Source organism: Phlebotomus argentipes, unplaced genomic scaffold, assembly GCF_947086385.1.
Source record: "Phlebotomus argentipes unplaced genomic scaffold, Phlebotomus argentipes genome assembly contig_15, whole genome shotgun sequence".
Lineage (NCBI taxonomy): Eukaryota > Metazoa > Arthropoda > Insecta > Diptera > Psychodidae > Phlebotomus > Phlebotomus argentipes.
In genome coordinates this window covers 4,774,600-4,802,494 of record NW_026776181.1, presented here as the reverse complement: position 1 = coordinate 4,802,494, position 27,895 = coordinate 4,774,600, and the positions used below count along the sequence as shown (strand labels likewise).

At 33.1% G+C, this 27,895-nt stretch overlaps 1 protein-coding gene across 3 annotated transcripts; it reads left to right on the top strand.

Annotated features, from left to right (window-relative positions):
- Nucleotides 1–302: 302 nt before the first annotated feature.
- On the top strand, nt 303–27,895 carry LOC132262627 (neuronal acetylcholine receptor subunit alpha-7). 3 transcript variants are annotated; one of them, XM_059761953.1, is made up of 14 exons: nt 303–1,388; nt 3,233–3,576; nt 8,318–8,457; nt 8,902–8,946; nt 9,719–9,763; nt 13,449–13,558; nt 16,554–16,734; nt 18,750–18,825; nt 18,959–19,153; nt 20,955–21,041; nt 25,677–25,786; nt 25,852–26,069; nt 27,154–27,324; nt 27,404–27,895. In XM_059761953.1, the coding sequence occupies exons 2-14, from the start codon at nt 3,528–3,530 to the stop codon at nt 27,486–27,488; spliced, it is 1,512 nt and encodes a 503-aa protein (XP_059617936.1). In that variant the 5' UTR covers nt 303–1,388; nt 3,233–3,527; the 3' UTR covers nt 27,489–27,895. The 3 variants fall into 3 exon arrangements, with proteins under 3 accessions (XP_059617936.1, XP_059617934.1, XP_059617935.1); XM_059761951.1 differs by lacking the exons at nt 8,902–8,946; nt 20,955–21,041 and adding an exon at nt 19,463–19,549 and having other exon boundaries at nt 304–1,388; XM_059761952.1 differs by lacking the exons at nt 9,719–9,763; nt 20,955–21,041 and adding an exon at nt 19,463–19,549 and having other exon boundaries at nt 304–1,388.

The window sequence follows — 27,895 nt, the reverse complement described above, 5'->3', positions numbered from 1 at the left end:
CGGAAGCTTTTGCGTTCGTGTGCTAAACTCCATATTTCCCAACCAACCACTTGCCCACGTGGAGCTTTCGCAGCCCTCGTATATAGTGGAGCTTTTCCATTGAATATTTCATGAATTTGTGGGTGTGTGCGTGCAGAAGGGAATCGCGCGCACTCGCAAAATTTTCCTGGTCCATCAGTTGTGAGACTGTAGCTCAATAAGTGATTCGGATACCTGGAGGAAAGTCCGAGTGTCTCGTTCAGGAGTATTTTTTAACTCACCATAGAGCAAGAAAAAGGAGATAAAATGACTTATCTCTGAATTTTATTTGCACTATAAGACGAAAAAGTGGACTAATTGTGAAAATTCCTTTCGATTGATATGTGTTGAAGAGAAGTTTTTGCCTTTTTCCGCCATAAATTCTCTCGAGAGTTCTCCTTTTCTCCCCTTTTTGCCATTTTTGCAAGGAAAAAAAATTCAATACTTGTGCTACTGTCGTTCATTTTTATTTCATCTGGTGTGCCACGTCTTAAATACTCATTACTCGGAAAGTGTATCGTTTTCTAAATGGTGCTGCCCATGGCATTAGAATCACTCAAGTTGTGCGTGTGTGTTTAAAAAAAGAAGGAGAGAAAAGTTTTTAGGTGGAGACGCGATAGGAAATTTTCTGGTGAAGTTGGCAAAGGAACACAGAAAGGAAAGGACAATGAAATTGGACCTATTCAAAATTGTCTCCTAACTCAGTGCCGTTATACCCAGAAATGTTCACTGTTCAGCAATTTTCTGCAAATCACGTAGAAGTTGATAAGAATTTTCCACCCTTAAACAATCATGGACGATTCAATAATTCATCATATAACCATACTCTTATTAAAGCCTCCACCGTGCTAAAAAACTGTTTCACAGCTTGCAAAACGTAACACAGTTCATATTTGCTTTAACATTAAAAAAAAATCTCTCATTGTATACTTGAATTTCTCTAAAAAGAAGCACAATAATAAATCCAGAGTTATCACACTTAATTTCACACTAAATGCAAAAATGATTGATAAATGGTTAAAATGATTCGTTAAACATCTTCATGTGAAATCACAGCATCAAAACTAAAAAGCAAAAGAGCAAAAGTAAAACTAAAAAATATTGATGAGAAGAGAATAAATGAGAAAAATAAAGTAAATGTTAAGTACTAAATTAGTAGAAAAAATGCGAAATGTTATGCATAAACTGTCTAAAACAAATTATAAATTTGGTGTCAATAAAAGGAAGAAATGAAGAAACAACACTAAGACAGCAGTAAATATAAAAAAGAAGAAAAACCATCAAAACCAAAAGGACGGAAAAAGATGAAAGGGATTGTTTCTCTAGTTTGGTTCTTTCACATGAATGGAAAGCTTTCTCTCAACCAAATGGTACAATATTGCAGATAAACTTACTATCTAAACTTAAATATAACATTACATAAGCATATATTTGCAATAAACAGTAAATGCTTTAGAGCGAAAAAAATGCAATAAACGATGAATACGAACATTGTAGAAATGCGTACACACAGGCATTGGCAAAAATCATCCATTTTGGAGACGCCACTTGAAAATTTTTCACATCTTTTCACTCCCTTTTTCCCGACAATCTCCACCATTTCCCTTCGTAAGTCCTTCGCTCCCTCGAAAATTTTCCTCGTCAGCAATTTGCACTCTTTCTCCACCTCTCTTCTTTCTATCTATTGCTATATTACATCCCTTGTCTTTTTAATTAAGGAATATGTTTCAATCTATTTTATAGATACATTTATTACGTCTCCCCACAACATCTGCGTGTATCACATTATGTTCTTCAATTCACATTAATTTCTCACCATTTTCACACCAATCCTCCCTCTCTTCGTGTCCCGCTCCATCTCCTCGTCGCACTGATAGATCATGAAAGCACCCACTGATGTGATTCACGTCCCATTAATGGTTTGTCGGGAAAAACGACCATGAGAATTTCACGAAAAAATACATGTATTTCAATTGAAATTTTGGCCCTCGCAACATTTTACCTTGAGACACTTTGAGGAAAATGTACTCGATAGTCGCATTAAAAATGCTTGCAAAGTAGCAAAATTACACGTGAATGATGGATGATGCATATGCTGTGAACATCACATAAAAGTGTATCCAGAGATATTGTGCAAGGTTGAATATGTTGTGCTCAAGCGACTGGCTGTGTTTGTATGTACATAAAACAGTGACCTAATTTTCGTAAAACACAGAACCCAAAAGATACACTCTCCTCCTATCTGCCAGCCTCCATCGTGATAAAGCTTTCCCGATGCTAATTTGATGAGCTTTCGCGGTGGAAAAAGCCACGTGAAAATCTCAACGAAAAAGCGAAGGTGCGATGATGGATCTTTCGCCTTCATGTCATTCGCCAATCCCAAAGCGTCTTTACAGTGTTCGTGTTCAATTAATTTTACAAAAAAAATCACATTTTTCTTTTCATCTTGTCATCACAAGTTAAAATCATATAAGATAAAATTCAGTCTCTCTCCCTCTCTGGAGAATAATTTGATGAATATTAATATGAAAATATCGCTTTCGAATTCACTTTCTATACTCTTTCACCCTCTCGCACTTCTGTATAAACTTCAATCCATTTACATTTTGCAAATTAGGTAAGGCATATTAATTGTGCACCTTTAAAAAGTTTCAGCATGACTTATCAAATTTTCTAATCGACTTTTCATCCCGCTTCACGCTGGGCTTGCAACAGTGCTGGCAAAAACTATATTTCTCAAATTGATACATTACATAGATGCTGTGTAGACACTCTATTACCCGCCATTTTGATTTACTACAGCAGAAATTGTAGTCCCTACCAACAAGTGTATAAGAACTATGTGTATGTAGCTCGAGTCGAGGAGTGTGAATTAAATTTTCCGAAGGGTCAATTTCTCGAGGCGAGCTTCATGTGCTTGCTGAGGGTGAGAGAGAGAGCGAGAGGGGAGTAGTGAGGGACAAAGAAAAACCCATAGCATCACATAATTATGCTCCATATCTCATTAATGGTCTATATCCGCATATAAATTATACACTTCAGTGAATTTAATTATCCTAATTCACACATTTACCATTTTAGTTTGTAAACAATCCTTTTCATCTCATTGCTGTGCATAACGAGATAAAAATAAAAATCACATCTCTTCTATCCTTCTTTCCATCTCATCCCGACCGTTGGTGATAATGCTCGTGCGACGATGTGGCCGGAAAAGAATCGACTAATAAACTGCAAAAATCCATAGTAGATATGAAAACAAGACTGTGATCGAAAATACTTGATAGGAGACAGAGGTTGTGAGTGGATTGATTAAAGAGAAGGAAAGAGAGCTGCCAGGATCGAGGAAATTTTATGTTCGGATAGTAAAAAGGCAATATTTCATCACTTGAGCAACGCTATACTTCCCAAGACAAAAATCGCACTAATTGGATTATATATTGTAATCAATTCGGAAAAATATTGGGGATCACATCAAAATATTCCCCGATAAAAATCATTTCTTTTTGGAGATGGATACACTTCTGCTCACACTACTGGTCTTCCTTATGATTATTACAGGTGAGTAGCAAACAAGTTTCTCTGCACTACAACACTTCATTACATTTTACGAGAGAGTGATTTTAAATAAATAACTTATGTGGAAATAAATCTAAATAGTGGATGAGAATAAAAAGGGTGAAAAGTATTATTTTACGGAGTCGAATGTAGGTCAAATGCGCTATTATAATATTCAGCAACCAGGCGTCTCCATCGGGAGCTTTCGCGTTACAAGTTTAACATCAATATTACACAGCATTACAGCAGATTAGGATGAATATTTTCGAAAGTTTCTTTCTCCATCTCACCCAAAACACATAAAATCTATTACGAATTACCTCGTTGACTCGTCTGCCAAAGTAGTGGGATAAAGAATTTTTATGGCATTAGCGACCCCGTAGAGCTTCAACCTCCAATGTCTTCATAAAGTTTTAAGAGAGGATCTCTCAGAACAAGTGTACCTAATTTCTGCGAAACAAGACTAGCATAGCAAAGGGGTAGAAACTTCACGTCGCTAGATGCAACACGTACAGGGGAATAAATTGTGTATTTATGCAAAAACACCATGAGTTATATCATTGATTGTCTGTCGAAACTGCCACAATGTCTGCATAAAATTTTACAACAATATTATTACAGTCATTACAATATATTTCATATCCCCCCTTTGAATTGTAGTTTGTTTAACAGGATTAGTGTTCTGAATCAATATCAAAATATTACTCGTTGTACATCTGTGCTGAAAGTTACATTTCAGCCCTTTTCTGCATTGTTTATTCCAAATACAACACGGAGATTTCCATAAATCACGTAGTATCACGATAGATTTTTGAATATCTCAACAAGTTGAAAGTGCATGCACTCCACCACTGCCTCTGCATATCAGCAATGTAATAAGACTTGCGATATTGTGCCTCTGTCACGCGCAATATAATATGCAATTTATCCTTTCGAAATTGCATTTTGCATCTGGTTAAACGCGAGAATGAGTGTTTGTCCACTGAGACCTGCAATTGCTTTTAATGGAACATTTGGCAAGTGCACCGGAAAGCTCTGCAATATTTCATGCAAACACACACACACATGTATTTGAGTGAAAAATGATTTGAAATTGACAGAATTGGTGGTAACATGGAAAACCCCACCCAGCTGTGGTGGCATAAAAGAGCACTCTCGTAAAAATCGTTCTGGCAAGAGCAACAACAAAAATCACACATTTTCAATTCTAAAGGGATCCTCCCTTGAGAATAACACCATTCGTGTATTAATATTTCAATTTGGGTGTGCGTTTTTTGCTCCTTGACACACCAATAAAAACAGATACAATCGCCATGCCGATTACACAGGCATCGGTTAAACCTGAAATTTGATCTATTTAATATCCAAATTGGGCAAATCAATTTTCATAATTATCAAAAGCCAATAAAGAACTTGGGTGTAGCAAGAATACATAATTAATTCTGCAAAAGCGCGTTTTCACACTTTTATTTGTGAGCGTGTGAGTGACATTTTTGGCGCTCAAAAGCAGAACCATTCATGAGAGTGGCGTTATGGAAAAAAAAACTGCAAATTGTTCAACCAAGTCTGAATTGTGTGTCAGCTTCGGAGGTGTGAGATTATTGAATGAGATGTTAATTAATAAGAGGACAAATAAGAGGGTGGAAAAATATGTGACAAATTTTAGAGTGTGGAAAATAGGAGAGCTTTCATTTAAAGCTTCATGTCTTCATTCCTATACATATGTTCACACATACACAACATTTATGTATGAATATCGCTCCTTAACTCACTTTCTCCCTTGTACACTCTTCGTCTATCTTATGTCTATACGGCATGCGCATTTTATCGTCACACAATTTTCACACTAACACCACTCATAGATGGTCTTGTTTGTATTAAATCTATTGATTTTTGTACAATATAGCCACACTATATGGGGAATTTTCCTGCGCGACTCCTCGCTTGCGCACATTCACCAAAGCGGAGGAAAAAAAATACTCAACCAGCTGTGAGAATGGTACATATTGAGGTTTATGTACTCAATACATATGCTCATTACATATGTGTGACTTGTCACAAGTAAAATGTAGGCATGACTTTTTTATACAGCCGAATTTTCTCTCTCTTGCAATATTTCCATTGCGGAAATTAGCATAAATACTTTGACACTTTTATATGATGATTGCTCTGGGTAAATTGCTCTCTTCTACCCATGCAATTCATGACCATGAAAATTTATTCCCTCAACCCGCCGCAGTGCTCCAAAGCCCAGAATGTGTAATCACAATCACACAGAATGGAATCAACTTAGAGCATCCACTATCTATTGCATGGTGTTTTCCTATCAAATTGAAAGGTTGAAAGGAAGTGGACAACAGAGGTAAATTCTGTGATGTTGAAACAGTTCAGCAAATCCGCATCCCAATCCAATATGTCACAAGCAGTGGATGCAATTTCACCATTGAGTGGTGAAATAACAATTTGTATCCTTTCTAGAATAAATTCAACCGCATTCAATTGCAAAAGACATCATGCTTATAATATGCATACCAAACTGCTCAAGGCATTCCCGAGTAAGCAATGCCAATTGTTGCAACAACACTGACCGATCAAATCGTCTTTCACAGAGAGAAGAATGCTGTGCCATTTTTTAGAGATTTATCTCTTGAAAACAACTCACATAAATCATTTCCACGAAAGTATTTTCTTTAACTTTCGAGACAGAGACCAAGGTTGAGACCTGTTACATAAGACATGGGGATAAAAGTATTGCAAGCACGTGAATTTGCTTAAAATATCAAACTTTGTCTGTGTAAATAACATTGCGAAAATGAGGAAAATATCCAGTTACGTCATACAATAATATGCGATTACTATGCCCTCAGGAGAGACAAGCGTGTACATAATTCATGTTTTCGCGTGGACTGAAAATTCAATTCAAGCCTAAATCATACATTTGTTATGATGTAACATAGAATAAATCACAGAGGAAATCTACAGAGACGAAATACAACATTAACTATATGGCATACTTGTGTGATACTGCAAAAAAGACAATAAGACCATTGAACAATGTAGAATAGGTACGTACATATAGCGCTCGGATCATCACAATCTGACGATATAGATGCTCTGATTGAATACGCGCATTGTTGGGAAATCTACATTACCGTATTGGAAGAGATTGTTCGATATGTTCACAGTGAAAATCCTCAGAAACATACTTCCTTTCACCATTTTGCGAGTTAATGTACACCACATTCGACTGTGCAAGGGCCTGTGTGTGCAGCGGTATAAACGGAAAAACCCTTCCAATCCGACAAAACACATATTTCCACTACTTGAGTGGCTTATTTCTCATCCACTTCAAAAGCCTGACATGGATTTATAACCATGTGTTTCTTTTCCAACCGACTTTTTAGCAGAAAAAGCAGACGATTTACTGGAAAAGTCATTTTTCCAGCTAAAGCACTTTAATTATTTAGCAACCACTAGCCGAAAAAATATATGCTGAATACATACCGCAGTGGAAAGATCTATTTGAGGGTCAAGTGAGAACATCCACTGCATATATTTTAGCAGCTATTATGCTCTAGTTAGAGAATTATTTCAGAAAATATATGGCAAAATCTCTTTCTTTGCAGTGGTTGAACTCCAAAGATAAGCAAATGTTGCACAAGAACTTCCCTATATAGTGTCACTATTGTATTAAAGCTTTTGTGGGTTTCATCCAGAAGAAACAATGGAACTTTTTAAAAACAAACTTACTGTTGCTCGGCAAACTTAAAAACCACAGAAAGTGGGTTAAAAACTCAAACAGAACAGCACAAATTTACGGATAATCAAACAAATTCGAGTGAACTGTAGTAGTGAAACTTCCAAAATTCAATCGCTCACACCCTTTTGCCTCTCACAAAGCCACATCAACTTACTGGAAACTTAAGCATACATATGTACTAATCCCTAGTCTATTGATAATGATTGAATTCTGCAGAAGAGTTTTGTTCATAACATGTTTTGGGAAATAGATGAGAGATTTCATGGAAAAATTCACCTCATATTCCCGTTTACATAGTATGAATCGTATGAATGTGAGAAAGCGTGGAGGTGGAGCAACAAGACGATATTCTGGTTAATAATGATATAGAGAGAAAGAATACGGAGACATTGGAGAAAAAGCCAAGTACAGAGGGTAAAACAAAATCATGCCTAGAAAGCATTTCGTACACTCGAGCACATACAGTGTATACATGGTATATAGACAGGCACAAATATCGGGAAAGGCAAACATTGGGAGGTATGTGCGCTGCAACAGGCGGCAATTGTCTTGTCCAAAGTGGATACACTATATTGAAATCTTTACGATTTTCCAAGGGAGCCGAGAGGATTTTTCCACATACTTTCTCCGCAGCACGAGGATCATATTTTAATAACTTTGGCTTTGCCTTTTACGACTAGAAAGCTCTGCAGTGGATACAATAACACTTTCGGGGAAATCCACAAAGTGACATCAATAGTGCTGGCCAAAGTCTTGGGTTATTCCAAGAGACTTTTGTCAAATATTCTATGACAATGGACTAAATGGGGGAAAAACTATTTCTCATGGAATGCGAAGGTGGCTCTCGAGGGGATGATTGAGGCAGATAAGCCAAAATTGGTCGAAAGTTTTGATTATGTGGGACACTCTCAGAGGCATCAATGTTAATAACACTGAACTGGCAATTTTCTCACACAAGCTCCTCATCTTCTTCTTGCTTTGCAGAAAGTTTACAGGGCCCACATGAAAAACGACTGTTAAATAATCTCTTAGCATCGTACAATACACTCGAACGACCAGTTGCTAATGAATCAGAAGCATTGGAGGTAAAATTCGGTCTAACTCTACAACAAATAATTGATGTGGTAAGTTTATACATCTCACAAACTCACTCTCCCATCCTATATTCAATTGCACAGAATCATTAAAATGTATTTCTCATATTACTCCATCCTTAAATCGAATCATCAAATAATTTCATAATAATTTCATATATAATTTGTTATTCATATATTTGAAGATGATGCATAATAAAATGAAAAAGAAATCATACAATTCTCCTAAATAGCTAAACCATAAATAAAATATCGCTCTAAATCAATAAAAATTATACCGTTTCTCTTTCAAAGTCTGGATAACACGTGAATATGTAAATAAACCAAATACGATAAACTAAAAATCAGCATAATTAAATAAACAAAGTTTAAAATACTACACATTTTTAAGCTCTTTTTGTACTTTCATATATCTTTACATATCAAATTAGTTGAACTTTTTATATTATAAAAATTCGAATGTGTATTTTTTAGGATGAAAAGAATCAGATTCTAACTACAAATGCGTGGTTAAATTTGGTAAGTGACATGTACCCGAAAGGTGTGCGACAAAACAAAAATATAACAGACACGATGAACTTTATGATTATTCGCATGAGATGGGTTGTTTTACATACATATATATTACTGTATAATAAACCATGTTAAGTGTAAATTGCATTATAGTTGACGTCTTGGTGACTGTTTATTATAATATATACAAGAAATACATATTTTATTCCGATACACGGTGTCTGGCTAGGCATTTTCTTTTACGTTACTCTACAAATTCTCTTGATTTTCTCTTGTACCTTTTTTTAAGTCCATCAGTTTCTTTGGAAATTGCAAAATCAGAATATTGTGAAGAACAATGCATATCATTTTGGTTGAACACTGACGAATTCTCTCATTTGCAGAGGCAAATTAACCAAAAAGGATTAACCAAATGAGAAGACATACATACAATGATAATGAAGTATATGATTTTAAAATAAATGTCGCTTAGTTATGGGTACATGTCATAAAATGAGAGTGCATGCGTGTCATACCAAATAAATATGACTGGGACAATAAAGTGAAATTCATCAGGGTCGTGAAGAGCATTTTGCAATATGCAAAATTCCACATGAGAAATCTCATGATTGCGGCATATTCATTTCAAAAATCTCATTAAACATTTTGAATTATGTTTTTTTTAATATCACAAATATCATTTTGGTCTACCTCAGAAATATATCCATATATTTCTTCAATTAATTACCAGAAAAAAACATATTCTTTTATTTTCGTCATATTATATTAATTATTGTAGGACGAGAAGAATCAACTCCTAATAACAAATATATGGCTTTCTTTGGTAAGTGGACAAATAAAGAAAAAATGAAACAAATAAATTATAATTAATTACACACACGGCAGCGCTACTTTCTCTTGTACTATTATGTAATGTAAATTGAGTATTGTTCTTTTGGAAATTTCATCAATTTTCAAATTACTTCCTCTTTTTTGTTTCAACCGTCAAATTCTAAAACATCTATCCTCTCTTTCTATGGTGATAAACTCACAACAAGAATTCTCTTTCTACCTTCTCTGTCTCTATTCCTCTTATATTTTAGAATAAATTATCTTAACTCATACTTTTCTCTCTCAATCAACACAATAAATACCATGTGTTGATAGTAAAATTAAATTATGACAGACATTTTCAATTTTCCGACTATAAAATGTAATGATGCGATTTTTCGAATAAGAAAAAAAAAACAGTGATTCTCTCTTGAGACAGTGAATTTTTGCGAGATATCTCAGTATATATTTCGTTTGTACGCATTTCTTTTCCTTCCCCACTGAAGTAGTTTATCAATTTTATCATTAAAAGAGACACTTCAGTAGACAAGATACAATTTCAGATTCCTAATTATGTGCTTCAATTGAATTTGTCCATGATTGAGAATAAATATTTTGGAATGAACATCTTCATTGAGAAGTAGTGATAAATTTGAACTTACGCATTAGTTTTTCTTAACATTCACTACTGACAGTTTTCTTGTAGTTGAACCGTTGAAACCCTATACATATTGATTTTTTTCTCTGTAGCAAAGAATAATGAACATAAGACAGAAGCTTGAATTTCCCCATTCTTCCAATAGTTAAAAAGCATAGTCAAAAGATAAAAAAACGAACATCACATACAGTTTTCCCCCATTATGTCTCTTTTATTCAAATACGTAGAGCATAATGCCTTTTTATCCACCCCATCTTATACAAATTCAATGGAATAGAAACGAAAACTTGCGAAATTTCAACCACTATAGCATCGATCCGTTTTGTCTAACAACAGGTCAACCGTATCAAATGAACTTTGTTCTTCACTTGTTGAATTTTTGGTGCTGAAACATTGTATTTCATGTTATAGAAGATTTTGCCAAAATCACTCATCCAAATACGAAACAAAACTATCAATTTTCATGAGATTGTACAGATAATTGATTTCAAAATTTCTGACTTGAATCGTTCATTGGAAGAGAAAAGAGATAGCCGTAGTTGAAAGAATATTTCGCCGTGTGTGTTAGTAAAACACGAATATTAATTAAAAATTAATTAAAATTTTTATTTCGTGGCTTCTTTGCTTCATTTAGGATATTAAAAAAAAACTTCTTACTTCCTCCCCACTTCCTAACCATTACCATTCTTTTCATTAAAAACAATAATTCAGAATATTTCCAGCGTGATTAAAAATGTAAATTCACTTTTGCTTAATGCATATATGGAAATTTTCAAAAAGAACAGATATAATGAAGTTTCTGCATTAAAAGTGTGAACAAAAGAACCAATAAAAAAACGATATCGGCGACACAGTGGTGATTTTAACGTCCGCGATGCATTTACAATTTCCATCGGAAAAGTTTAAAACTTTTCTGAATTCAATTTTCCCAAATTGAATTCACCAGTAGCAATATCGTAAAATTCCCATTAACACTCATAACACCATCTGATGCAAACCGCTTTTCCAGTCATTTTTCCAAAACGATTCTTACTAAACAATGAATGTTTTGACTTTGAAAATTCCGCCTTAAAAAATACATCACTGAAGTGAACTTACATTCCTCTAGTCCCCGCCTGCAATGGCTTATTATTTCCCACTCAATTCTATTGAAGCCACACTCTGTCAATTAAATAAAATAAAGGGATAATTTAATGAAACCGATTTTTAATGACCTGCCTAAAACATAGTTTAATTCACAAGCGAAAATGACAAAAAGAATAGCCAAGTTTATTACGAATCAAATTTAGGTTTCCTTTGTATCTACCTCGGAGTATTTTCCGATGACGCGCGATAATGTGTTTTTCTTTATTTTGTTTACAATTAAGAAACCAAAAATGTCTTCTCTTAATCCCATTACATGTATAAAAACTCTTTAGTATGAAATCGTGCTCCCGTTGAAGTTTGTTTGACGCTTTGTGTGACGAGAGTCGTTTCGTTTGTGGCTTAGAAACTTACGTGTGTGCTATGTGTAATTTTTTTTCTTATTTTTTAGAATGTCATTCAGGGAAGATTTGTACTTTTATTTGACATTTCAGTATTATAGAATCAGTTATTCTACACAAAATAGCTGACTGAATGAACGTGAAATATTACGATAGAAATACAATTTGTGTGATATGTTGTACATTAACCTCATAGCGCCAGAAAAGCTTTGTCTGTGTCTCATCGTTATGCAATTGAAACTGTGTTTTACACCCTTATTTTTCTTCACATCTTCCATTTACACTGTAAGGTGAATACTTTTACAAATTAACAATGAATTTATTTTTGTTAATTCAATATATCAATACAGTTTTCACACAAAAGAGGAAAAAAAAACAAGATGAAGTAGAGAGCTTTCGAGTAGCTCTCGGAAATGGTAAAAGTTAGTTCCCTTCGAGAAGTATTTCAGTGCGATTTAACAGAGAGTGAATGAGACATTAAGAAAAGTGATGAACATTGCATTAATTTGCTCCAAGTGGCAAAATGTTACTCGTGTCAGCGCTAACTTCCATTACAGAAGGGATGTGTCAACAATGCAATTACTTACACGTCGACTATAGCAAATTTCAAAATTTCTTCCTCACAGATTGCTCTTTTACACGTTCTTTTACATTTCTCATTTTTAACACAATTTTAGAAGATTGGATTTCATCAATGCGAATTGTCATTATATTCCACGAAACTGAAACTACAATCTAAAATTGAGTGTTTTAATTAAATCTTTATGCAAATCAGATTTGGCGTGAATAACATTATAAATTTATGAAATCGTATTAACCAATTGGCTCATGTTCATCAGGTCAAGGTTTTAAATGGCAGAATACCAAATTGATGCTCGTGTATTGGCTAATTATACTATGTTTCGTGCAGTATAATGCGCTTATATATAGATTTTTTAAATGTGCACAAGTCATTCATCAAAGTACTTGTAAATGTAATGCCATAAACCACAGAAATATCTGTCATTCACACTGAAAATGAACACTTAAAAAGATACACACACTATCAGTGCATTATTTTGGCAAATGATTTTTTCCCAGTGCAGCTAATTTACAGTAGCAAAAATGCAAAAAGCAAAAATTACATGCATGATTGTCGAAGAGACTTTTCGTATGCAAATTTTGGTGTATAGTGTGGTTTTTATCTCATTAATTCAGACTATAAACACTGTATATAAAATGGATGTTGTCTCTGTTTTTGTCACCCCTGGAAACTGCATGATAATTTATTTCTCGCATTTTTTTCCATTCTCTATGTCTCTCTTCCTATTCTATGCCATTTTTATTTACTCTCTATTCCACTTTCACAATTTGTCACTATTTAATTTACCGTGAGGTCGTTTTTCCGTTCACTGTACAAAACTATACTCAATATAACAAGTTCCATTTATACATATATGTTCAAGTACTACTTTGCATATACAATTTAAAACATGAATACATAGAACATAGTTTTATTCGGTGTACGATAAATTGGCAATTTATTTATCTAATTAAACTTGATGACAAAAATCTAGGAATGGAATGACTACAATCTTCGATGGAATGACAGTGAATATGGCGGTGTGAAAGATTTACGAATAACACCAAATAAATTATGGAAGCCAGATGTCCTCATGTATAACAGGTTAGTTGTGGAATTTCCATACCGACAATTCACTTTGTATTAATTTAATTAAAATTTGATGAAAATCATCCACATATGAAGCCTAATATTGCAACTGTAATCATACCAAAATAACACCAAATTAAAAAAAACGATGGTTTGTTTTTCATTCTTTTTCACGTCCGAGTTCGATTTTATGCGTAACTCAGTATTGTTTACTCAATTGATTTTTTTTATATCATTTTGATCAATTAATTATGTTTGCCGAAAATCACATTTGATCACATTATTGTCGAAAATAAATACATTAATCATACAAACTCATTTTCATTGCAAAATTACTGTTAAGACCAATGGTAAAAGTCATGTTATTCGAAAATAATGCTTTTTACCTTTCATGAGAAGGAAATGCTCGATATGTTTTAAGTGAATACCAAATTGAATTATACACAATATATCCAATTTTCTCTTTAATATAATGTTAAATGAGTATTTGAGGTAAGAAAGTTCGTTTTACCTGCATCTATTCACGAGTTGCTCCTTTAATAAAAATATTGTATAACCATTCTTTATCACATTTCAAACATTTTCCGCTTCTTTAGACCATCAGAGCATTATGACTTTATATAACATTATAACCGCTGTGTACTATCATTTGCAATTTGTTCTCAAAGTAATCTTTCACTATAGATTTCTCACATTTTTTAATCATATCTTATCTACTATTATCTAGTTACTTTTTGACATATTCCTCTGTTACTCTTCTTCACTGTGAGATTCAAGAGTAGTTCACGTGCAGTGGTCTAGTGGGAAGGTACAATTCAGCTTGCCGTTATTGTGGGCCTCAAGCTGTTAAAGCTGCTAATAATATTTGCCATCATTTACGGAATATTTTCACCACAATATATACGATGAGCCATTAATGTATTCGTATGAGCAAAAAAGTGCAAAAATACCCCATAATTCATGTACATTTTCCAAATATCATCGCGAACATCACAATAAACAGTTCCCACTTGGGGAAAGGTGAGCACCCGATAATGTGGGAGGGTTTGGGGATGTGGCCTATTGAGATTGTGTCATTATTCGCACCTCCTGTATTGATATTGCAATACAGAATGAGGAAGCATGCCTTGACAATAAATATCTTGCGGTGTTAAATGAGAAAATTGCTGGTAATTTGAAACATTTTATGGGGTATTTTCGCAACATGTTCGCCACAATGAGGTGAACAAAGCTACAGCAAAATTGTACAATCATTCAGTGCAGTGAATGTAAGTTTTGCTTGAAAATATTTCGTATCAATGGTGGGTTGAACGTTAAATCAAATCCCTCTAAAACGCAACACTGAAAATGTTTAAATATAATAACACAACGACGAAAAACTACCATCAAAGTTATTAACATGAATTATTAATTGACCTATTAACATCCGATATCCAATCAGGTGTATGTACAAAAAAAAAAGTTATTTTTTTTAACTTTGAAGGATTAAATCAATAAAATGATGAAAGTAAATAATAAAGAATACATGTCATAATTTAAACTGTGTATAAAACTGAAATGTTGCACAAAAAACACTCTCTACACTTTTTTCAATATATGCAATGTATAGAATGTAATGTATATAAAACAATGGCGCAGCACAATCCCAATATTTTTCTTCTCTGAACTTAATTTACTTTCAAGCAAAATTTAAATTATATGGTTTGACAGAAGAGAAACGCTGTTTGCACTCAAACTTTCTTTCAATATAACCATCACTTCTTTCTGCCAAACTCACATTACATATAAATTCCAAAAAGAAGAGACTTTCCACAGTTTTCCAAGTTATGGCGAAGAATGTCCCAATTTCCATTCTTTCTTCTTTCACCAGAATTCTCCATGCATTTTATATGCCTTCTTTGCAGGGCAATATTTCGTCAAGTTTTTCCAGTTTTTCTCTACATTCACTTACATCCTACCTATTAATCTTGTCATGACTTTTCCCAATAAAAATCTCTGTGCCAGAGACTGAAAGCCAAACATAGGAAAGTTTCTCTATGTTTTCAAAAATTCTCCTCTTTTACGAACGACCGTGTTCTTGAGAATCAAATTTCCCCATAAAATAATAAAAATCGAGCACGGAAGCTACAGAAAATTGCACTTTGGTTTATGATATCAAATATAGGACATACAGGTCGTGACTAAATTTCAGGAACAACCCAATTATTCTGCCATATTTGCTAGATTTTCAAATATGTGCATTCAAAATGGAAGCAAATCACTTGATGGCAATCAAATATTTCCAACAATGAGAATTGTTGAAACTTTTAATAAGTTTTCTCATATCAAAGACCATTGAAATGCTTCACATTTGCTCATGAGTATGAAACTCGTGAAAACTTTTTACACAATTCTATCAGCAGATACACAAAGAAAAAAAATACAACGTCGATAGTTCAAAACTACAGGCAAGACACAAATCACAAACAGTTAAAGTTTAGCGGAGCAATTTAAATTCTTTGCCAGAGCATTTAAGGTACGAATAAATGCTCCGCATATTTCTAACATTCAAGTCTCTTTGTAGCCGGAGATTATAAGGACATTTCAAGAATTTTCCAAAACGAATGCTTTCCTTCATTGCAACGAGTAATTAAAATCAATTTAGATTCTGTGATCAGACACTGAACTTAACAAAGATTTCTGATAATCAAGTTGAATTTTAAGATTTTACTTTTTTAAACGAGTTTTGAGTTCTCTTTCCTTTGTTTGAGATTTTTAAATAAAAAAAGTAATGTCGTCCTAAATAACTAACACAACACATAAACTCTTAACTTTGTCGCAAAAAAAACATATACATAAGATATATGTACTTTGTGCTTCACGCGTGAAACAAGACATTGTCAAAATTTTCTTGTAAATACATGCAATATGATGTTTGTAAATTGGAAAACGATACATCGCAGAAGCAAAAAAATCTTTTATGTGGCGTAGTTTTGAAGAATAGATGATATTCATGCAATTATTTATGTAGTGCGGATGAGGGATTCGATGGCACGTACCACACAAATATTGTGGTCAAACATAACGGCAGTTGTCTGTACGTGCCCCCTGGCATCTTCAAGAGCACATGCAAGATAGACATCACGTGGTTCCCATTTGATGATCAACATTGTGATATGAAATTCGGTAGTTGGACATATGACGGAAATCAGGTATAGTGGCTCTTGTACAATGTGACAGCAATCCTTTGCCAATTTTCAATACATTTTGTGAACATCAACTAGGCTTCATAGCTTCTTAGTTGAATTTAATACCTTAGAGGATTATTATACCTATTGCTGTAACTTTCCTTCCGAAATAATGCGCAATACTGTTGAGAGACAAAAAAGAAATTGAGTATGAAATACCAATTCAGACAAATGAGGTGATATTTTTTCACATCTTCGCTGACTAAAGCATTTCTTATACATATTAGACTGCTTCAAATGTAGATATGCATATACCATATCCCTTCATAGTGAGCTAATCATCATTTAGACTTAGAATATCATAACATTCATTGCGAGGGCATTCTGTCTATATTGAGTTATTTGTGTTGGGAGTCCCAGAAAGCACCCCATCATCGACATCCTCAGAGTAATATTATCATCCAAAATGACTAAATATAGTGATGTTGTTTTAGTACAATGTGCCTCCTTAAAATACGTCAACCACACATCCCACTTGGTCAGTGTTTCAGCCATACAACATCCCGCTATCCTTGTGCTAACTAAGCGTAATAGATGTTCATTTCTTCTTTGTTTAGTTATACAGCTACATTTATGTAGACAGTAAAGTTGCTCCTGGCTTAAATGTCAATATAATTTCTTCCTCTTTTTTACCTTGTTTTTGAGTGCAAAGACCAAACCACTAAGTATATGCATCCTTAAATCACTGGTAAGACAAGGCCAAAAATGGTACAACATGTGAAAAATGGCAAAACGCATATAAATCACCAACAATTGTACTACTTCCCATCAAGATTGGAGCAATTCCAATTCAATCCAATCAATCGATAACAATTTACACAATTGACTCTGGGTTTTGTGTTCACTGCCTGGACACACACACATTACAGCACATCGTGATTTATATCAGTGCAAGAATTAAAGAAAAAAGATATTAACATCCCAATTTGGAGAATTAGTGGTGAAGAGCATCTAGGAACCATGTGAGAGCAGCACTTGGGCGCGCATTGGACCTATTTTGCATGAAGCGCATTCAACCACATGGTGCTCGATGAAGACTCTTATCTCGAAAAGCATATTTCAAAATTATATATAGTACATTATATATTGGCATTCGGATGGACTTAACATGATATATAAGTCGGAATTACTTTCGTTGTTGATTGAAATGTTATATTGTTTAAGTTCTTTAACTCTCTCTGCAAATCTCCTAAAATCGAGATAATTATTGTTATCATTTGTTCTTTAGACTATATTCCTATATTCAAATCATTATGTGTGTGTTTTGTTTTGTAAATTGCATCCGTATTTGAGGTGATTTGTTTTAGATATACTGAAGGGGTTGCTCATTGCTCATGCTCACGATATGTAGACACAATTATCCTGAGTACAATGTTCGTTATTGAAATGTGCAGCCCCTATTGTTGACAGCATACAAGACAATATATTACCAGCCAGAAGGTTCTCACATAGGTAATGAAACACTCAATATTACGTATCACTCATTCTCTCTAAAAGAACCACATAATTCAGTTTTAGCAATGAAACTAACGAGAAGCACCACATAACTTCCAATGTACGCTTCGCAAAAATCGAGTTATAGTGGTCTTTTAAAGAATAAATGGTACATTTTGCCTACATTACATATGTATCTACATCGTGTGTGTGTGTACATGTATGTATATACTATATTAGGACTATGATTCATTGACCACATTCAGAGTGGCGGCTTTTTCTCATTAAATTAGTATATAGTTGCTAAAGTTACATTACATTCTGTATTTTACGAAATCTCTGGTGTTACTTCACAAAACGTGACTGAGTTGAGAAGATGCTTCATACTTTTTATCTCTCAACGATACACAAAAGGAAAGGAAAGTGCATTGATTTTGAGATGAAATCACCCCTTTTTCTGGTGAATGCTGTGTTAATCTCTAAGTGTGGTGTTCTTATCATGATGGCTTCTCTTTAATACTGTCTCCTAAATAAATCATTCACAGTTGGATTTGGTGCTTAATTCAGAGGATGGTGGTGATCTATCAGATTTTATCACAAACGGGGAGTGGTACCTCCTCGGTAAGTCGCTGATACAATATCAATACCAATCGATGTCTTAACATTTGAAGATGGCGCTCAAAATATCTGTGTAGAAAAACTTCATGCAAACGAGAAATTTCTCACACAACTCTTTTTGTCTCTCTCTCGACAGGAATGCCCGGGAAGAAGAATACCATAAATTATGCGTGTTGTCCGGAGCCTTACGTCGACATTACATTTACAATACAAATTCGTCGAAGGACATTATATTACTTTTTTAATTTAATTGTTCCGTGTGTTTTGATTTCATCAATGGCTCTATTAGGATTTACATTACCGCCGGATTCAGGAGAAAAATTGACACTAGGTAATTTCTTAGCATACTTTCTTACTATGTGGAGTGTATGTTGACATTGTTACTCTCTTTTCCATATTACAATCCATGTTACATAATTACTTGCAGGACATTATTATAGCTAAAAAAAAAGATCAAAATGAAGTACTCATAAACCATTTATATACTCCTTATGACATGATTTATGTATTGATAATAGCAAAACAAGTGGGAAATTTTCACAAAAAGCTAATCCCCAGAGAACTGAACAAAAAGACCTTCTTAGAACCAAATGTACAAATAGGTTGGCATATCGATTTTAAAACAATTTGCAATTTTCAGGGGTAACAATTCTTCTATCTTTAACCGTATTTTTGAATCTTGTTGCCGAATCAATGCCAACAACATCAGACGCTGTTCCACTGATAGGTACATAAAAAGTTGTGTAACAAAAAAGTGTGTGATGACGAGGGATTTTCCAAATAGTTCTTAGATGCTGTTGTATACGCAAAGTCTGTGTATAAATATTTTTTAACCATATTCGTTAGGTGCATTACTTCGATTTTTTGTGTTCTTCTTAGTTCTCTTATTATTATGTTATGGAAAAAAAGAATATTGACCAAAAAGAGTGAAGGCCACGAGTGCTTAAGTTATACTCGTCATTTGGTTTTTTTTCTGTCATGTCTCTATTTCTGTGTATAGAACTTTTTTCATGCTGAAACATAAGTTTATAAACTATAATGAGAAAAGTTTTCTACAAATTATACAAAATGTGTTTTCTTTGGATACAATATTTTCTTTTCACTTTTCTTTGGTCAACAATGTGTCGAGACAATGGAAATCTGTTGAATATGCAAATCAAAGTCATGACCAAACTGTGAAGAGTGACGCCACTTGTCTGTGATATTACAGTTTAATTTTACGGATCGACGAATTCACTTTAGTACTCAAATTTGATTTAAAGAATACGCATTGCATTTATGTTTATAAATGTTAGATGCAATAAGTAAGATTTCACGATGCAGTGAAGCTTATTTATTGAAGTTTTTCCTAAATTATTTCTACCCATTGTCTTGTCATTAATTAGGATATTTTTTTTACAATGTGTCTTTTACGTTCAAACAAAGTATTTTCACTTGTTCTGAAGTGTTTGTCATGTTGAAATATACACAAACCAACGAGTGAAAATGCGGTGTATCTAAATTTTGTAAATATGGCATGAATTCTAGCAAATAGATTTTTTTTTCTAAGACAAAACCACGTACAAATGAGGCGATTGGTAGGTAGGGAGAAAACTATACTTTTTCGCGATATAAGAGAGTAAAAAAAGAAAAACAACGAAAAGTAATTAGAATAAGTTAGAGTCAAAAGGGTATGATTAGGATGCAAAGTGTTCACTACACAACCAACATAGAAAGAAACTCTCTTAATAACTACCAACTTTTTATGCACAACTTGGTGTTAACTGAATAGGCAGTTGTACCTTGAAAAAATAAGAATAGAGAGAACACTATAAAAGGCAGTCAAGTTAATGAAAGTGTGAATGTCAGTCTATATTGAAAGATTTTTTAGAAGAAAATACAACTGATACTTGGTGGGTAAGTGAGGAAAATATCATGGAAAATTCTCCACATATGGCACCATTTCTCTTACAGCTGAAACGTGTTGCTGCGAAGAGTTCACCGCAATGCAAAAAATTAAATTTTTCAGGTGTTTGGAGCTCATAATCACATTATACTAATTCAAATATTGAGAATATTTAAAAATATAGCCATGAAAATTATGCTTTTTGTCTGTAACGAAAATTTTTTAAGAAAGATTTGCAATTTTACAGGAGTGACAATTCTTCTTTCCCTCACGGTTTTTCTCAACCTAGTGGCAGAGACTTTGCCTCAAGTATCTGATGCCATTCCTTTGTTAGGTAGTTCGCACATAATAACTATGTGAATCATATATATTTTTTGGTTTGACATTACGATAAAAAAGCAATGAATTTATACTTTAAACAATTACGTCCGTATACATGTATATAAATATACTTTTTATTTTATTAAAAATTTGCGATATAAAATCATGTTATCTGCTATTCATGTGATATCTTTTTATATATTAACCAGACAATTGAACGATTTTTCTGATCATTTATGTTTTCATTGTTACTGAGAAGAATTTTTAACAAATAATAACTTTGTCGAGTTTAATTGTTTTCAATCTCTAAATTCACATACTCACGCCAATTCTTGTGTATTATGTTGAGTCTTTTGTAAAGTATTTTATAACTCAGTTCATTCTATAAAGGTTCTCTTGAGAATTTCACAATTTTTCCTTTTCATTTCTCTCTTTTACTGACTGGTGCAACACTGTATTTAGCAAATTTAATATCATCTTGCAAATTTTGTACAATAACCTGCAAGCATGGTTTAAGTAAATCAAAAATCACTTTGCTCATTTTAAGTGTACATTTTTTTTATACCACAACGCCGATGTGTTTTCACTCTATCTCTCTCTATCTGTCTACACATTTCCAATCTTTTTCCAGTAGAATCACCGAAAAATTGCATAAAATTCATTTCATGTCTGCAACAGTCAATTATTTTGCCAAATGAATGTTGTTTTTTCTCTCATGTGCATAACATTCTTTTTTCTCTTCTGCCACCTCACTGAATATTGTATGTGAAATTTGAATTGGTTCATGACATCTCGCGTGCAATAACAGAATAATGTTTCTTCTATTACAACATGATTTTAAAAAATCCCAAGACAAACGAAGAGCTAGAAATATTGCTCGCGAGATGTTTGATTTAACCTTAAATGAAAAACAGATCCTTTCGCTTTGGTACACACAATTTCAAAACATTTTTTACGGTAGTCAAATTATATATTAGAGTTCCAATGCAAAAATTATGGTGTTTCAAATGGGCAAAGATAGAATTGACTATTTTCATTTCTTGATATTCATTTCATTTTTGGGGAAAACGTAGAACATGTTTATTAAAAAGTCCAACAAATAAAACGGCAAATAAAATAATACCTGAATATTTTTACTAAAAATAAAATGTTTATACCAATATTTTTACTATAACATTTACCTCCATCATACAAATTACTGTAACTTAAATTCTTCCATTAGATTTGCATTGTAGCTCTATTTAGTAGGGTGTAAAATATTTTTCATTTGTTCTTGTCAACAACTTCTGTTCGTTATTATTTACTAAGAAAAAAAATATTAAGACATTATAATACTCGCAAGATTTTTCATGAAAAACAAATTTAAAAGATAAACGACGTATGTAAATAAAAGATTTTTTAAAAATAAAATACCCAATAATAAATGAAAATGTTTAATTAAAACAAATACAAATAGCCAAAAAATCATTTTCCCATCAATATTATCTTATTTCTTTCATAAATGTCAGAGACACACATAGAAAAGAACAAAAATTCAGTTGTAAGACAGTTCTAAGAGTGTTGAAGGCAAATTTTGATACTTGGCACAAAAATTATTATTATATGTATTAAAGGAAATATTGCAAAAAAATTGTATTTTGCTATATCGATTGAATGTTGAAAGAAAATACACGTTAGAAGGAAAATGTGTTTTAGTGGAAAATCATGATTTTTGTTGCAAATTTTTAAGAAATATCCACTAGGAAATGGTAACAGTTATCAATGTTACAAAATCTCACCATAGCCGCTTAAAGACCAAAAATATAATTTTAACTTACATTGAGGAACATCTGGACGGCTGTAGTCATAAGTCTATAACTCTTTCTCTGTCTCTCACTTTGACATCATCCAGAAAAAAAGGTAGAACATTAAAACCTCCAAGGTTTTCTTGTTCCAGGTGTAACGATTCTGCTGTCTCAAGTTGTTTTCTCGCTCTTGGTGGCCCACATTATTACAAAGACAAGTGAAGCCGTTCCACTTCTAGGTAGACCAAATTTGCACACCTACAAATATAAAAACTGAATAATATTTTATTTCTTTTTATCATTAAATTATTATTGCAAAAAAATCTCCCTGGAATATTCGTACAAAAATCTTAACTCTCTTCACTTAATCATTTTTTTGTCACTATTTTGTAGAAGATCAAATTATAAACCCGTGAAAAAGAGAATGTTTTATACCTTAAATAAATATGAACAAATAAAATTTATTCACTAAGGTAAAAGCTAATTTCACTATCAAAAAAAAATATCCCCGTATTTCTTCATATCTCATATTAAATAATAATAAATCAATGTTAACACGTCAATTCTTTCATTTACATATGTGAAACAATCACAATAAACACCAATTAAATGAAGTGCTGTCAAAAAGAGAAAACAAGCATTTTAATGGAAAAAGTATTATATTGTTTTAATTCCGTTGTATGAATCTGCGCTTTTTATGCTTTCTCACTTTAGTGTTAGAACAAGCGTTTTGGATAAGTAATTATTTCTTCAACAACATTCAACTATGAGTCCACACACATGTTTCCCCTTTGGGAAAATGCAATCAAAATTGTAGCATGATTTCTTTTACAGTGTCAAAGTATACTTTACAGAGGATATAGCTTTCCTTATATAGGCATTTTTATTGGTCACTCGAAGCATGAGTAGGTACTATTCTCCCTGTATTTTCATAGCAAACAGAAACTTTAATAGATTCTCATATGGTAGTGGAAATCCATTGGCTAAATAGACACTCTTCCCCCTTTTTCTCAATAAATCGAATATGTGTGCAGAAGTGGCAAAAAACGCTCAAAGTGCAATATTCATTTATTTTTCTATGGAAAAAATCCAATTTAAACTCATCCGCGGCTGTTTTCGCAGCCTCTCCTCGTTTTAATACCCCTGAAATATATCTATTCACTGCATAGTCTAGAAAGTCTGAATACAATTCATTAAACTGCAAGTGAGCACGGATTTTTTCAGGGATTTTTTTGCAACTTAAGTGCACATACTCAATTGATTCCTGTAATTTGATAGAATTATTGATTTTTCGAGATAATAGAAGGAGAAAAAATCACTAAAGACACCCTAAATTTTATTTTGATCCCTCATTCCTCAATTATATTTCGGTTTCATTGACAAAATGCACTGTTTGATGAGCAAAGCTGCATTTTACTCATAAAGTGCATTTTGCTGATAATTTATTTTGCCCCAAAAATGTTGGTTTCTCACTATTTCGCTTTTCATTTGAAATCTTTTGAGTTATTAGCCTAACATTTCATATTGCACTATGTGCTTAAATCGTAAAATAAATAATATTTCGTCTAGATGCGATGTGGCATTTCAGTATGAAATTTTACGATTGAAGCATTTTATATTGTGCATTAAAGATTTAATTCCACCTTCCTCTGATTAATGATTGTAATAAAAATATAAATCCTTTTTCAGAGCACTAATTCATGAAGATTTTGGATAAAATAGAACTCTCTCGAGTATTTTATTCTTCTTTTCTACATTCAACTATCCTTTATGTTCAACCACTAAAGTAAGATGTAATTAAACAAACATTATCTAAAAATAAGATCATTCATTGACTAAGTCATTTACTTTACTCTCCTCAAACTCTCCAAGTATCAAAGGATGCCAAATCAAAAATAGTTAATTAAATAAAGTTACTACATTAGACATGTTATGCAATAAAACACATTTTGAAAGATGGCGATAAATTTAAACTGTAGCTAGTTAATATACATATATTTCCATTAATATACAAACTTAAAGTATGATCTAATTTCAACAAAAAAAATAGACAAGCTAAAGAAAAAAGAATATGATACACCTGAATTTCGCTCTATATTTTCTTCACTTTCACTCTGTGATCTATTATTTTTCCAATCTCTGATTTAATTGAGAAATGTAAATCCAAAGAAAGAGAATAAATTAAAAAGGGTAATAGTTAAGATAAAATGGAATTATAAAAGTTACTAAAGTAATTTATTTCACTCTTTGCCTCTCTAGCTGTATGTTTGCCTTCTATCTCTTCATATCATTAGGACTTTAGATAAATTGAATCTAAATTCAAACCTTTCTAACTCTTACCAAGTTCGAACTAAATTCAGATTAAAGACGAAGAATTATTGGTGATAAATGGTATATTATTAATATTATTGAAAGTGCATGTTAAATGCTTTGTGTTAAAGAAAGATACAAATATTACTCGGTACGATCAATAAATGGTACGAAAGCATATTTATTTTTAGTAAAGTTATAATTTAGTCCAATTTAAATGGATAAAGAACACTGGATTTATGTAAAGAATGATGGCCTTTTTCACACACTTGGTACAATTTATTTGAAAAAATATATATAACCAAAAATTATAAAAGAAATGTACGTGAGTATATAAGAGCATGATTGTAATTAAAAGAATGCCAAAAACCTGTGTGTGCGTGTGTGTATTAGAATTCTTGGTCTTTTCATTTATTATTAAAGATTTGTTTTCAACAATTATTTCCATAGACTTTTACCATCCTTGTTTTACCTGATAATTAGCAAAAAGAATTCTTAACAACATTTCTGTGCGACCATCGTGTGATACTTCATAAGTTCCTTCATTCTTATAGGCACATATTTCAATTGCATCATGTTCATGGTAGCATCTTCCGTTGTATTAACTGTGGTAGTCCTCAATTATCATCATAGAACAGCGGATATTCACGAAATGCCACCATGGGTAATTGAAATCCCTCACTATCGCGCAGCTATGGCTATCGGAATTAAATATCACACTGCTTTCAGATCAAATCCGTCTTCCTGCAGTGGCTTCCGTGGATCCTGCGCATGGGAAGGCCTGGTAAAAAGATTACCAGAAAGACAATTCTTCTGAGCAATCGCATGAAGGAATTGGAACTCAAAGAGCGCTCTTCAAAATCACTATTAGCTAATGTACTAGATATTGATGATGATTTTCGACATGTAGGAATATCTGGCTCACAAACCGCAATCGGCCAATCAGCGTACGAGTATTTTAATTAAATATCTAATCTGTGACTTATGCATGATTATATGTTATGTCATACGAGAGCTCTCACGTGAAATTGGCACACACTCCGCCATGTGCAGTGTCAGAGAGGTAAAAGGAAATGACTAAATAACGTGAAAATGGGGGCTGGGAATTTTCTAGCAGATGCCAAAGTTGATAGATCACAGTGAAATGTGTTCGCATTTCAATACTTGATGAGCACTACAAGATTTTATCGCAAAATCCCACACACACATAGCGCAAATGCTTATCTTCAATTAAGTCATACTCCCTTTGGTAGTTTTGACTTTAATAGCTCTACCATCACCAATTCTGTACACACACAACCTAATTTCTTTTCTCTTGACCTCTAGCGTCATAGCTTTCCAGGAAAGTTTCCTATCTAAAATTAAGGAGTCACTGATGCATCAAACCTTAAGCAGACAACTCAACTTCCTGATTAATTTCCACAAACTTCATATCACAATGCAGCAACTACAATTTATAATAAGTAAAACTTGTGTGTTGTGTGTTCCTGAAAAGAGAGCTCTCGTTGAATTTCTCTTGACATTTTGACACAGAAAAAATCCTCTGCATCAATTTCGTACGAGATAAATGACTAAACACTATAAAACTTCAACTTATATTTATCTAGGAGTGAGCCAAGCAATATATTGTTATGAATTTTAATGTTATTCTAGCCACAGACGTGGCAAAACTCAATTCTTTTCAAGTATCTCGCGTAACTAGCACAGACAAGATTTCCATAATTAATGTATAAACTCTAAGCTAACTTTGCGCAAACTTATCGAAAATTAATATATATTGTAATCGTGTAGAGAAATTGTCTTACTGATGAACGAAGACACTGCTCTTAAGGTATAATATAATTCGGATGCTTGTCACAAAGACAATTATGCTCTGAAATACAGCAACTATCTCAGGTAGTTTCAACCAAAATGTGAGCAAGAATGCAAGTATATTGATGCAGTGGATTACCTCTTACTATAATTCTATTAATTTATGCTGTTTGTGTCTCAATTTTCAACCCATATTGCAAATTTTATGTGACCTTTTAGTTTCAGTAGACCAAATACTGTGGAGGAGCATCACTCGATGGGTGGATGCACACATAAAGACTTGCACTTAATACTAAAGGAATTGCAATTTATTACGGCAAGAATGAAAAAGGCAGACGAGGAGGCTGAACTCATTAGTGATTGGAAATTCGCCGCCATGGTTGTCGATAGGTATTAAAATATCTATAGCGTCAATTAATGCACAATGCTCTACAAAGCTCTCATTACAAAATATATTTTCTGTTTGCAGGTTTTGCCTCATTGTTTTCACACTATTCACTATAGTTGCGACAGTTACTGTTTTACTTTCTGCTCCGCATATTATCGTGCAGTAGAATCACCCAGTATTCGTGAAGGAAAACCAATTGTAGGCGGAGGAATTATTTAAGAACTATTTTCCGAAACGAAACTGCCGTAATGTAGAAAAAATATGGAATTATAGAGAGATGTGATGAGTTGCATGTTGAAATGGTACAAAAAAAAATATTGGTTCATTTGCACATTGACGAATAAAATGATCTTATTTTCTTTAAACAAAAAATGCGTGAACGAAAATACCAAAATGCCGAGATAAGTTATAGCTTTCCTTTCACAATACTGTGACTGTTCCTACCATTGCCAACTGTACTTAATAATCTCGCGAAAAACGCTGTCGTTCAGGTTCGGGCGTGAAAGAGTTAAATTCATTTGTATGTTTGCTAAAAAAAAACACAAGAATTTCGAAAATGCAAATCACGTATAA